The 14,754-nt window shown below is 43.0% G+C and overlaps 1 protein-coding gene across 7 annotated transcripts in view; it reads right to left on the bottom strand.

Annotated features, from left to right (window-relative positions):
- The window catches only part of CNTNAP4 (contactin associated protein family member 4), a gene marked incomplete at its 5' end in the record, with an annotated part of 290,283 nt that overhangs the window by 42,962 nt on the left and 232,567 nt on the right, over positions 1-14,754 (bottom strand). For all 7 annotated transcript variants that reach the window (XR_013843755.1, XM_079996016.1, XM_079996015.1 and 4 more), the window contains one exon: positions 977-1,147. Coding sequence is in view for 6 of the 7 variants with exons in the window: in XM_079996016.1 (XP_079852142.1) it covers positions 977-1,147 (171 nt within the window). The remainder of the gene's footprint in view (positions 1-976; positions 1,148-14,754) is intronic.

A 14,754-nucleotide genomic window follows, 5' to 3' on the forward strand; every position in this document is an offset into this window, starting at 1 on the left:
TGATAGTAGATGCTTATTCAGGGGCAGACTTTGACAATCTTTCATGATCTGGTGCCCTATGCAAGACCAAAGTTGGTGCCCCAAATAGATCTTCTCAATTATGGATCTTCTCAATTATGCTTCCCCCTCAGCTCGGTGCCCTGTGTTGGAGAAACACCGGCATTACCCTAAATCCAGCATTGTATAGAGTTACCATTTCCTGAGTGATTTAAAATCCGACCCTTCTTCACAGGTAATTGTAGCTCTGTGTTGGGAATAGGAGTGTCTACACCCCCATTGTTCTGCCCAGACACTGAGGTCCAGCGCCAAGGGCCTTCTGGCAGTTCCCTCGCTGCGAGAAGCCAAGTTACAGGGAACCAGACAGAGGGCCTTCTTGGTAGTGGCGCCCGCCCTGTGGAACACCCTCCCACCAGATGTCAAAGAGAAAAACAACTACCAGACCTTTAGAAGACATCTGAAGGCAGCCCTGTTTAGGGAAGCTTTTAATGTCCGACAGACTATTGTATTTTAATATTCTGTTGGAAGATACCCAGAGTGGCTGGGGAAACCTAGACAGATGGGCGGGGTATAAATAATTCATCATTATTATTGTTCTTCTTCTTGTTGTTGTTGTTGTTATTATTATTATTATTATTATTGGAACCCCCAACAATTCTCAGCACCCTTAACAAACTACAGCTCCCAAAATTCTTTGGGAGAAGCCATGACAGTTTACAGTGGTACAAGAGTGCTTTAAATGTATGGTGTGGCCACACATATCATTTATGCTCCCCATGGCAAGGCTGATGAAGCAAGGTCTCCTTTTGTCCAGTGCTGCTCTGAGACGCATATTTTTGTGCAGTTTTTGGAATCGCGCCATTGCAAAGTTATGCTGAAAGCATCTATCTAGAGACACTTGAACCAAACAACCATATATATATATATATATATATATATATATATATATATATGTAATATTATATTAAATTGGACTTACAATGCAGTTCTATCCTTATGAAGTCTTTAATTCCCAGATTCTCTAAAAACACACCAGAAGAAGCAGTTGTCTTAAAGAAAAAGGACACATCAGCACTCAGTTCTCCATGAAAAGTGGGGAAATGAAGATATGAGGCCTCAGTGTTGAAGGAGGCTGCATTCCAAAACTCCCCTAATGGCAGAGAGAGGGAGAAAATCAGAAAACATTGTTACATGCAGTGCATTTAAATAGAAGCAAACAGAATGCATTAATTTCCCCCTTATCTTGCAATTTCAATCCAGAGCTCTATAAATACTGCATAAATAGGGGTCAGTGTGTTGGAAGATTCCATTCCACCTTTAGTTGCAGGCATGGGATTGTTACGTGTCACATGTCTGTTTACATTCCAGCACAGTTTGCTGGCGTAAGCAGAACTTCCGCTCTATTGCTTTTGTTTTGACTCTCTTTCCGAGAAGACGGCAAGGAGAGACGACATGTTTCTTTGTCCTGATTTATGATTCATAAATCCGTAGTTCTTAGTATGTATCCACAAGCCTCAGCCTCTTCTGTTGTGCAGTTCACATTGCTGAGTATAGTGTGCTCAAGTCTGGGAGGCTTGAGGAGTCACTGATTTATGTCGGAGCCAGAGGTCTATGGATCTTCGCAGCGGCACGACTGAGGAGACGGTCCAGCTGGGGGCTAGCCAGCTGGCCTTTCGACCCAGGATGCCGACACAGTGGTCTTGGACCAGGATACTTAAAAGCCCTCTCTTCCCCTACAAGAGCCTGCCCACCTGCCTGGACCACTTACAAAGTCATTGCTCAGAAATGCCAACTTGGCCCCACGACCGTATCTGATGAACTTCAATTGAGGACACAACTTTATGTGAGCATCCCTGCAGCAATGTCATGTTTTACGCCTTTATACTGATCAAACTGCAGATATGTCTGTACCCTCCCATGTCCTAAGAACCAGGCCACCAGACTCCTCCATTGATATGTCTAGGAGTGCTTCGGATTGTTACATGAAATAGCCAGTTGCTTTGTAACTAGGCTATTTCCTAGTTAGATGGTATTTTAGAGAACACTGATCTTGCCTAACACATTTAGAATATAACACAGACCCAGGGATGATATGTTTGACACTATGCTGCACATTTAAACACACCTTGTTATTTCTGCCGCTAAACCCTTGCACTTTTATCTGTCACTTTCATAAGCTCTACTGCTTTCCAAGTCAAATTAGGCACTTAGCATCTTCCTCTGGATGCCAAAATCATTTTCTTGTGCTAATTCAATGTGTTTTGAAAATAATATATATATAATATAGTTTGCAAAATGAGCTGATGCTTAGAAGTTAAAAACTGTCAACACCAGGTTCCCATTATGGTTAAGAACATTGTGGAATGTTTAACAAGAAGGCAAATGGAGCAAATGTAATGTAGTAGAATAATGAAACATTAATATATAGTAAAAGCTGAAACAAACTTGACTCTGTACCACTTTTTATACTTTCCAAACAACATCCAAAGGACATTTTCCTAAAAAGTATGTTCTAAAAATTCCTGTATACCCATTGTTGTGGGAAATTCAAGCATTTTGCTGATGTGCGCTTATGTATCTTTAAACATCAGTGCTTGTACATCTGGAAACCTTGGTTGGACCAGAGTTCCCAGACAAGCTTTCAGAGGAGCTTAAATCCTCAGTACTAAATTCACACTACATTCTGCCAACTATCACAATCATTTGGGCAAAAGCCTAGTTCTGAATGGTAATTTATTGTGCTTCTGGATGGGAGATTATTGTGGAATTTGTGCTGCTCATGTGTACAAATTTTCTTAGCAGCGTTCGCATGACGTGTACTTTTTACATTTAATCATGGGAAATCTGATGAGCAAAAATAGCCTGTTATACATCCTGAGTCACTGTTACTGTGGAAGCTCATCAGCACTCTGGGGGGGGGGGGTTGTCGTCAAATATGGAGCGATGTTTTGGTGGGTAGCTTCCATTTGCCAGCACCTGAGCAAGACCTACAAGCATGCCTATTCCCACTAACTGGTGCTTGCTGAAAGCACTTGCAATTTCAACACCTCAGTTAAGAGCATGGGTAAGCAAACTAAGGCCCGGGGGCCGGATCCAGCCCAATCACCTTCTAAATCCGGCCTGCGGATGGTCCAGGAATCAGCGTGATTTTACATGAGTAGAATGTGTCCTTTTATTTAAAATGCATCTCTAGGTTATTTGTGGGACATAGGAATTCGTTCATTCCTCCCCCCAAAAAAAATATAGTCTGGCCCCCCACAAGTTCTGAGGGACAGTGGACCGGCCCCCTGCTGAAAAAGTTTGCTGACCCCTGGTTAAGAGGGAATGTTTATTAAAATCTACATCGGTCCTTTTGTCTTACACAAGTCTTGCACAAGACTTCCTTTTCATTTTTGTGCAGGCCACAGCCAGGTTAACAGCATTCTTGCGAGGACCTCAGCATTAAAGATTAAATAAAACAACCACAAAAAGCAGTGGTTATTGACCCAGCCACCCAAAGCACAAACCTCTATCTTTGCCCTTACGAAATATCTTAATTGAGACCGGTAACATTTGCTATTACACGCTTCCTGGGATTGTTTCTAAAGTATACACATGTCTCCAAACACATTCTGTCAAGCTGCACCCGCTGGTGTGGGTGGCAAGTGGTAAAACAAAACAACATGAATATTCGTGACTGGAAGATAAGGAAATGTGTGGAATGGGCCAAATGGACACATTGGGGGGGGGGATGGAACTTTGTGATATAAGGTGCCAATCTGAATTGTCCCATCTACATTGTCTTTGCTATTATACAATTCTCTAGAGATTGTGAACATGTGTGTGTGTTTGTGCATGACTGATAAGGAAGAAAGAGGAAGGGTGAGGATGGGAACAAGAAGAATTAAACTGAAATTTAAAAACCTCCAAGTGCTAATCAGGGAACCTGTTGAGGTAGCTGTGAGCAACAGTTCCTCTCTACTAGTTGCATCCATCAAACGGTTAAGAGCTGTAAAGGTAAAGGGACCCCTGACCGTTAGGTCCAGTCGCGGATGACTCTAGGGCACTCATCTTGCTCATCTCGCTTTACTGGCCAAGGGAGCCGGCATACAGCTTCCGGGTCATGTGGCCAGCATGACTAAGCCGCTTCTGGCGAACCAGAGCAGTGCACGGAAACACTGTTTACCTTCCTGCTGGAGTGGTAGCTATTTATCTACTTGCACTGTATGCTTTCGAACTGCTAGGTTGGCAGGAGCAGAGACCGAGCAACGGGAGCTCACCCCATTGCGGGGATTCAAACCACCAACCTTCTGATAGACAAGCCCTAGACTCTGTGATTTAGACCACAGCGCCACCCACATTTATTCTGAAAATGTGGATTCTTGGACTTCTTTGTACAGCTACCATGTGCTACTTTGCATCTTGCAGAAGAAAACTGAATACAAAGCTGATGTGACAGTTTATTGTACATCATAAATGAAAAGCATTAACAAAGCAAGGACCTTGTGGTCTTTTTCTATTTTTCTAACAGTTTTGAAAGCCATCAGCTTGGAGAAGTGGATGCAAAATATGGCTTTTGTCGCACTCATAATTACTGATGGAAAAGGAAAGTGATCCCAACCTTTTATCACCTACCATGAAGCTATTCTATATTGTGCACTTGACATCCATAAAGAATTCGTGCCAGCAGGGATACTTTGCTTGCAATCCTGACTATTATAAACTGCAGCTAAAAATACATTGCCATTCACTCCCGCCCCCTCAAAAATTGCCTCTTTACAGAAAGATGCTCCTCTGCAAGCCACTCATGTGCTCCCAGGCTTCTTGGAGACAAATTCCCAGTGTTTACTGAGTAAGTAATATTTGCTTTCCCCACTAGATAAGCATGCAGATGATCTGGCTGTCTGAAGGCCTTTGAGATAAACTTTCGCATAGTGCATCAATAGGTAGTTGCCTACCTGAGAGATGTCTCAGGCTGTAGACAGGCAATGATTTTTAAGAGTTGAAAGCTGTAAGATGGATGCTTCACTCTCTAAGTTGGACGCACACATTTCTTTTGTCTCCGTGTCTTCCCTATCCAAGCGTACTTTTGAAATGCTGTGCTATGAACAACAGCAAAAGCTGTCTGACCTGGCTTGATCCTGGGCACTATAATATTACTATAGCTGTGTTTTGTTTTTTCTACACTAAAAGGTGCCAGAACACACCTCCCTCAGAAGACACACTCCAGAGCCCAAAGAGGGTATCTTCGAGCTGTGGGTCTGGTCTCTTCACGAACCAGAGGCAGCCTCTGTCAGGCAATAATAACAACAATAATATATTATTTATACCCCACCCATCTGGCTGGGTGGGGTTTCCCCAGCCACTCTGGGTGGTTCCCAACAGAACAACAACAACAACAATTATAATTATAATAATGTGATTAAACATCAAACATTAAAACCTTCCCTAAACAGGGCTGCCTTCAGATGTCTTCTAAACGTCAGATAGTTGTTTATTTCCTTGACATCTCATGGGAAAGCGTTCCACATGGCAGGCGCCACTACTGAGAAGGCCCTCTGCCTAGTTCCTTTAACCTCACTTCTTGCAGGGAGGGAACCACCAGAAGGCCCTTGGAGCTGGGCCTCAGTGTCCAGGCTGAATGATGGGGGTGGATATGCTTCTTCAGGTATACTGGACTGAGGCCGTTTAGGGCTTTAAAGGTCAGCACCAACACTTTGAATTGTGCTCGGAAACGTACTGGGAGCCAATGTACGTCTTTCAGGACCAGTGTCATATGGTCTTGGCGGCCACTCACAATCACCAGTCTAGCTGCCTCAGCCTCCTTCAAATGGGCAGGCTGCCTCTTTCTCCTGGGACGAAGAGGTGCCCTGCCCATGCAAAGGTGGTGATGGCAGCAGCCCTAAACAGAGCCCATTCCACTTTGAGAAGAAGAAGAAGAAGAAGAAGAAGAAGAAGAAGAAGAGGAGGAGGAGGAGGAGGAGGAGGAGGAGGAGGAGGAGCTTGGATTTGATATCCTGCTTTATCACTACCCTAAGGAGTCTCAAAATAGCTAACATTCTCCTTTCCCTTCCTCCCCCACAACAAACACTCTGTGAGGTGAGTGAGGCTGAGAGACTTCAGAGAAGTGTGACTAGCCCAAGGTCACCCAGCAGCTGCATGTGGAGGAGCGGGGAAGTGAACCCGGTTCACCAGATTACAAGTCCATTGCTCCTAATCACTACACCACACTGGCTCATGTAGTGGACTAAATTCATGTAGGGTTTATTTTAAGACCCTTATGCTGCTTATTCTAACAAAATTGGTTTCCCCCCTTGCTGAGTCTCATAGTTAACAATGGATAAACTGCTTAGTGATATTACTTTTTAAGGAGAAATGTATAAAATGAATAGATGAAGGCCATTTAAGGCTTTCAGGCAAGTCCAGCATTATTGTATGTAAGAAAATGTATTCATGAAGAATCTTATTTGAGGTGGCTAGACTTCAGTTTAAAAAGTGCAGGAAAGGAAGTCCAATGCACTATAAATATAATACATCTAGTCTAGTAAGTAATTTGTAATTTCTATGCAACAAAACCTTTGCTTTCAGGATTTCAAAGGCACAATAAAAAGAATATTAATTAACTTTTTTAAGTTTTTGCAGCCTGGTGCCTCCAGATACAACTCTCATCAGACTGCTTTCAATGGATGGTTAGTCCATTGAACTTAGTCTTGTCTTCTCTGACTGTAGTAGTAGTAGTAGTTTGGATTCGATATCCCGCTTTATCACTACCCAAAGGAGTCTCAAAGCGGCTAACATTCTCCTTTCCCTTCCTCCCCCACAACAAACACTACATTCTTCTCCCTCGGAGCTGTAGCAGAAAACAGACCAAATTGGTGAAGGCTGTTCTAAAAGAGGCTATGAATTTGTTCATCAACTGACAACAAGCATAAACCCCACTACTTTCTTTCCAGGAGGGCTAGAGAGTTACTTTAAAAATATAAATATAAATGAAAGATAAGAGTCTGGGGCATCTGCCACAGAGGTGGATTTAGAGGAGAGCAACAAGTTGATTTGCACTGGGTGCTGAAGGTTAGCAGGAGCTGGGACTGAGCAACGGGAGCTCACCTCGTCGCAGGGATTCGAACCACTGACCTCCCGATCAGCAAGCCCAAGAGGTTCAGTGGTTTAGACCACAGCACCACCCGCGTCGCACACCCAAGAGAGAAGATGTAGCAGGGAGTGTCACAACAAAGATGAACAATGGGAGGCAAGAGGTGGGGGGGGGGGGTCACCAAATTTTGGCACTGCACATTGATAGGTGCCAAGGCACCTATGGGTGCTGGGTTAGTGACCCCAGCTGTACAACATCATCTCTCTGCACAGGAGGAAGATTAGCTAAAATTTCCCTATGATTAAGTTATCTATCGATGGCACATTCCAAAATGTGTGTAACTGAAGTTGTGCAGGCATGCCATATTCCCTGCACAGTGTTTGAATCATCTCTTTACTTACAGTCTAAAGAGCAAGGTTGAATAAAACAGGAGAAAGCAGTCCCTGGCGGTGCGATGAGGCACACAAAGCCCTAACAATGCAGCTTGCCAGGATTGGGGCAAGCTGTTGGTTTCTATTTCCCTCACTGAGCAGCAACTGCAGTCACAAGACATTGTTTTGCATTCCACAGTCCAAGTTACTGTTGGATTCCCACGGGAATGGGAGACTGGATGTGACGTACACTGGTTTCCTGTTTTTCACTGTTCTCTCGGTTTCTTTGTTAGAGAGACCGTTGCTTCTCTGCTCTCACAGAGGCAAGATGCATGTTTGTATTCTCTCAGCATAGAGTGGAAATAAAGTTAAGAATGTGGAACATACTGCTTATCCTTCTGCTGTGTGGACTACTCTGCTTGGGCTCAAGATAAGACGAGCCTGTATCAGCTTCAGATGGGCCAAAGCTGGTCAAAATTTCGCACAAGCTTGGGGCGGCAGCTAGACTGGTGACTGGAAGCGGCTGCTGAGACCACATAACACCAGTCCTGAAAGACCTACATTGGCTCCCAGTACGTTTCTGGGCACAATTCAAAGTGCTGACCGTTAAAGCCCCAAACAGCCTTGGCCCTGTATACTTGAAGGAGCGTCTCCACTTCCATCGTTCTGCCCAGACACTGAGGTCCAGCGCCGAGGGCCTTCTGGCGGTTCCCTCACTGTGAGAAATAAGGTTACAGGGAGCCAGGCAGAGGGCCTTCTTAGTAGTGGCCCCCGCCCTATGGAATGCTATGGAATAAAAAACTATCAGACTTTTAGAAGACATCCGAAGGCAGCCCTGTTTAGGGAAGCTTTTAATATCTGAAGAATCATTGTATTTTAATATTCTGCTGGAAGCCGCCCAGAGTGGCTGGGGAAACCCATTCAGATGGGTGGGGTATAAATAATAAATTACTATTGTTATTATTATTAATAATAATGGGGAAGCAGTCCCAGTTTCTCCTTGCTATTTGCCCATCTTGTCCACAGAAGGTCACTACAGTGGACGCTCGGGTTGCGAATGTGATCTGTGCGCGAGGCATGTTCGCAACCCACAGCGTTCGCAACCCACAGCGCCACGTCTGCGCACATGCAGGTTGTGATTCGGCACTTCTGTGCATGTGCAAAGTGCAATTTAGCACTTCTGTGAATGCGCAACCACCGAAACCTGGAAGTAACCCGTTCCGGTACTTCTGGGCTTCAGCATGTCCATAACCCGAAAAAACGCAACCTGAAGTGTCTTTAACTCGAGGTATGACTGTACTGGGATTGGAGGAGAGACTTCAGCAGTGTTTTCCTTGCATGGCAGCACATACAAAGGAGAGGCTGGGACAGGGGAGGTGGCTTTGGCTGTGCCCATGTGGAGAAGGGAAGGCAAGTCAGGAGGGAAGGACAAGAAAAAAACCCTGAGCTGTCATTGTTAAGTTGTAGGTGAACATATCAGATGACACAGCGATTCTTCAGATAGCTCTTGTTTATTCACAGGCCAGAACAGAACTGAACTGAAGGGTTCAGCCAACCTGCTTATATAGAGCTCAACTACAAAGCAACAGTAACAACTTTCTGTAACTATCCAATCGCTGAATGTCACTTTCAGTTCCTTATTTGCATATGCAGACCTGAGTGAAAACTATCTACAGTATCCTCCTGCTGGCCCAGGGTGAGAACTTCAGTACATAACAGTCGTGAGAGGAAGTTATATGCTCTAAAATGCTCCCATAAGATCAAAGTGTGGGGAGAGATGTGATGAGTTTCAAGAAGTGGCAGAAAGACATATCTAAATTTGTCTAGCAGGGCAAAAAGCCCAGAATAAAATTTAAGATACTTACTGATGCAAAAGAAAGAGGGGGGTTTGCCCTGCCGGACTTAAGACTGTACTATGAATCGGCAGCTTTCTGCTGGTTGAAAGATTGGCTACTTCTTGAGAATGCAGACATTCTGGACTTGGAAGGATTCGACAATAGGTTTGGTTGGCATGCATATATATGGTATGACAAGGTTAAAGTTCACAAGGGTTTTAAAAACCATATTGTTAGGAAAGCATTATACAATGTTTGGATTCGATATAAGGATTTGTTGGAAAATAAAACTCCTAGGTGGTTATCACCAATGGAGGCTAAGGAGGTGAAGAAACTTAATATGGAATCTAAATGGCCAAAATATTTTGAAATCTTAGAACAAGAAAGTGGCAAATTCAAATTACAGAGCTTTGAGAAAATAAAGTCCAAGGTACGAGACTGGCTCCATTATTACCAAATAATGGAGACTTTTAAACAAGACAGGAAAATTGGCTTCCAGGTGGAGAAATCGAAATTAGAAACAGAATTGTTAGAACCCAATACTAAGAATTTATCAAGAATGTATAACCTGTTGCTGAGGTGGAATACAATAGATGAGATAGTCAAGTCAGCTATGATTAAATGGGCACAGGACATAGGTCATGACATTATGTTTGCTGACTGGGAACAGTTATGGACCACCGGTATCAAATTTACGGCATGTAATGCCCTAAGAGAAAATATTATGAAAATGATTTACAGGTGGTACATGACCCCAGTCAAGCTTGCGAAGATTTATCATCTGCCCAATAATAAATGTTGGAAATGCAATGAGACTGAAGGCACCTTCTTTCACCTTTGGTGGACCTGCCCAAAGATTAAAGCCTTTTGGGAAATGATTTATAATGAAATTAAGAAGGTACTTAAATGTACTTTCCATAAGAAACCAGAGGCATTTCTCTTGGGCATGGTCGGCCAATTGGTGTCAAGGAAGGACAAGACTTTTTTTATGTACGCCACTACAGCAGCAAGGATTCTTCTAGCAAAGTATTGGAAGACACAAGAACTACCCACACTGGAAGAATGGCAGACGAAAGTGATCGACTTTATGGGACTGGCAGAAATGACTGGCAGAATCCGTGACTAAGAGAAAGAGACGGTGGAGGAAGACTGGAAGAAGTATAAAGTATATCTTAAGGACTGTTACAAAATTGAGGAGTGCTAAAATGTCAAGGGGAAGGAAGATGCAGAATTACAGCTGAAATTGTTTGATGATTTAAGGTGAAATTGAGAAAGATAATAAGTTTAAATTTAATTGGCAAAAAGGGTTGCTGAAAAACTATAAAATAAGGATGCAAAAAGGGTGAGGTATGGGGAAGTCCGAGAAAGGAGGTTTATGAAAATGAGGTTAAGAAACTACATTTGTATGTTTGTTTGTATTTGTTGATGTTTGCATGTTGTTGTTGACTTGTTTTAAAATTGGAAAACTAATAAAAATTAAAAAAAAAGAGATGTGATGAGTTGACTGTGGGGTGCGGGTTGAGAAAGAGAGGTGGAGATGCAGTGGGCTGGCAGAGAGAGAAAGGCTTCTGTGAATTGACTTCTGTGAAAGTGTGTTCTTTCGGAACAGAAAATCAGGGATTCAAAGGAGTGGGTCTATGTTTTGTGGCTCAGACTCCACCTCTGCCGTGTACTTAGTTCCACTGGGCAATCTCACGCTCAACACTTCCTCAAAATTCCAAAATGTGCCCGTGGATCAGCCTCTTGAATTAAAATAAAATTAAAGATGATAAATGGACTTTGAATATCAAAGCTAAAGCTGCTGTTTTTAATAATAAAAAAGCACAACATAAGCCCGTTTTAGGACATAATAATTTATAACCCTATTTAGCTTTCCTGTTTTCCTTAAACAGGTCTTTTATTATGTAAGCACACGGCAGGGTGGTTATTGGACCCGAGAGATTACAGCAGTTTTCCATTCCAATCCATTTAATGGAGCCTTTGGTATTTGGGTCAGAAATTGAAGTAGATGTTCTTTCATGCTGCCTTCCAAATAGTGTCTAGGTGAACAACTATGAGAATAAGGATTTATGCATGTTAAAAAGACAGAATATGTGTTATACGAGGAGATAGACTTTTTAGTGGAGTAATATAATTTGGTTTTTGAGAGTGGTAGCAGCAGACAGAAACAAGGATCTCTGGTGGGCAGTCAAACTATGTTCCTGGGCCCAGCAATATCCATTTTTATTTCTTTCCCCTTTCTTCCCTGCTTGCTCTTATTTGCATTGTTCAGCAGCCCTAAAAGGAAGACTGGACACAAATGTTATGGCATTTCCCAAAATCTGCAAGTGCATATTAGAAAACAGCTCACTAATACTCTGAACTTAAAAGAAAACTAAGCTGTATTCCATTCCCTGTATTTTATGTTTCTGTAGAGGAGTCTGCTTATTAATTTGTCTTTGGTCTTATTTTAGCATTTTAAAATACACTCCATATTTTAATAACATTTGCTTGATGCTGTTCAAGTATTATTGAAAACTGTTGCTCCTTCAGGGGATTACTGAAAGAGAGGGGGCAGCTCAAAGAGGAGTGCAGGCTGAGCTGGCAGAGAGAAAGGACAGGTGCCACTACTGAGAAGGCCCTCTGCCTGGTTCCCGGTAGCTTAGCTTCTCACAGTGAGGGAACTGCCAGAAGGCCCTCGGCGCTGGACCTCAGTGTCTGGGTAGAATGATGGGGGTGGAGGCCAATCCCCATCCCTGAATGAAAACAGCTCAGTTGTTTGTATAGGTCAAGCCTACTCATGAAAGTTGAATGAATAATAGCTGCAGGAAAGCGTGTTCTCCTTCATGGAGAGCACGTGTTGCGGTGGGGGCCGCCAGGACACTCCAAAGTTGGGGGGCGGGCTAAATGATCGTTGGCCACTGATGCGATTGGGGCTTCCCTTGTTGTTGGGAAGAAGTTAATGTTGCCATTTATTGATTGACAGCCAGAAATAGTAAAACTCCTTGCACGAGGCTAGGGCTTCCTCTTTTCGCCCGTGCATTGGATTGCCCGTCCCTCCCTCCCTAGAATAGGGTTGTTCGCTTTGACCTTGCTATGCCTGTCATGGGGTTGTCTGCTTTGGAGCGGGGGCCTGGTAGGAATTTTGTCCATCTGGCTGATTGGCTGGGGCAAGGGATTCCATTAAAGGAATTGGGAGCTAACTATTGCTTGTCCACTCTGACAAGGGGGCTCGGGCCATAGCAATGAGCTCCTGGTTGCATTTGGGGTGAGGGCAGGTTCCCTGCTCCGTCGCTACCCCCAAGTGTATTCCCCCATTCTGACTTTCGCATCGTGCGGAATGTCAGTCTGTCCCCCATGGTGGGGGCAGATAGTCACAACCAATGCCTACGCAACCACTCACAAATTTGTATTTTAATAAAGTTGTGGCCAAAATTATGCCAAAAATCTTAAACAAAAATTTCTGTGTGATGTGTGAGTTATTGGGGTGGACCTGGGGACCTCGACACGCAAAGCACAATCTTATGCATACTTACTCAGTAAGTACCAAATAATTTTAATTTTATTTCCAAGCAGGGACAGAGGAAGGGGAGAGATGTGGTGGCTTGGGCATCCCAAGGCTTCATGCTGCCCAAATGGTCTGCCTGCTGCCTCTGCCACGCCCCGCCCCCCAGCTGTAGGGTGTCTGAGTGGGAGAAGGCAGGCAGACTCCGGAGGCCCCACGGTGTGCCCTGCCCCTATGGACGGCTCACCTCACCCTTATCCTGCCCCGATGGGCGGCTTACCCCTCCCCTGGGCATGCCACCCTAGCTGCCCAAGTGACTTTGTCCACTGCTTTTTCCAAGCTGTGCACAACTGCAGCTTGAGACTTACTGTGCAAGGGACAGTTAGATAACACAAAACTAAGAGAGATAAAGCAGGGCAGTTATTGCAATAGAGTTCACATGCAGATTTTGGAACATAAAAGAAAACAGGGAGCGACTGAAAAATGGGATTTTTCACCAAGGCTAACTATCTAGACTGGCCCTACGTGGGCCAGAGAAAAGCCAGGGAAGTCCCCAAGTAGGAGTTCCATCACAGAAGGAAAAAGGAAAAAAGAAAGAGGGGGAGGAGTGTATATATATAAAAAATATAAAAATATAAAATATATAATATGAATATATAAATATAAATTAAATAAAAATATAATATAATATAGTATAATATAATATAATATAATATAATATAATATAATATAATATAATATAATATAATAATATAATATAATATAATATAATGGTGTAAAAACAAGTTAGGGTATCTTTGCACGTGTTGTAGTTGAAATGCTACCAGCAGACTCCAGATATAAGGAGGGTGGGTCTATTAGGATTAAAAGTGCTTTGAGCAGAATGTATTAAATGTATTAAAAATGTCGCCCCAAAGCCAGAAGGAGTTACAACTAATGAACTAATAAAATGTTTCCCTGCTTTTAATTACTTTGCACCACTTTATAAAATGGTGCAAAACTGGTTACCAGCGTGACATGTTTGGGAAGTGGGGGTACGGAAAAAAAGTAGGGGGAACATATTCACATTACTGAGGCAAATTGGCCAACATTCCTTTTGCCTGATCAGTTACGTGTAGTTCGCTAACTGGGGCATAATAGGGGTTGAGATGCACATTCAATAACCTACCTTTCGCAGAAAGTGATGTGGAGAGCTAGCCCTTGCTTTTAGAAGGATGCCTGGATGAACATCTAAACTGCAAATATTGTCCATTCATACATTATTTTCAGTGGGATATGCACTTAGATGCTTAGCTAAATAATCCCTCACATGTTAGCAGTGAGTGGTCTCACACGGCTGTGCAGAGCTAGAGCTGGATAGGAGCAAATGTCTTGCGCTGAAATTCTGGAGGGCAATTAACTGCCAGAACAGCAGAGGAGCAACTCAGCAAAACAATGCGTATGAACAAGAAATTAAAATGAATGACAACTGTTTGTTGTTTGTTGTTTTGAAGTTTGTTATATTTTGTGAAACTTAATAAATATCATTAAGGCTGCTGCAAAAAAAATAAAAAAATAAAAAATAAAAAATAAAAATGAATGACAACTGGAAGGCAGAGCTCTTTTCAGAAATGATTTCTGAAAGTTTGACACTAGACCAAGACAAGGCCAGGCTGCACCAAAACAGCGATTCCACCAAAATCAAAATCAAAATCATGAATTTGATGCAGAGCTTTGAGGAGAGAAGTTTTCATGAAATGGACCCTCCTTCCTTTGTTCCACTGATTCATTTTGAGTGACTACCCTCTCTTAGACTTTTGGTGCCTGTTAGCAACAATTTAAGAAGCTGGTGGCCTCTGGTTGCCTATCTACAACACAGAAAGATCTGTGTGAGAGTTCTTTCAGGAAAAGAGCCAATTGCAAATCTTCTGTTACTATAACATATAGTAAGTAGCAGTCAGTTTGCTCCTTCCATCATCTCATTTGGTTGAGAGTAAACATTTTTACGAGCCTCCT

This window comes from Podarcis cretensis, assembly GCF_951804945.1.
Source record: "Podarcis cretensis genome assembly, chromosome: 11".
Taxonomy (NCBI): Eukaryota; Metazoa; Chordata; class Lepidosauria; order Squamata; family Lacertidae; genus Podarcis; species Podarcis cretensis.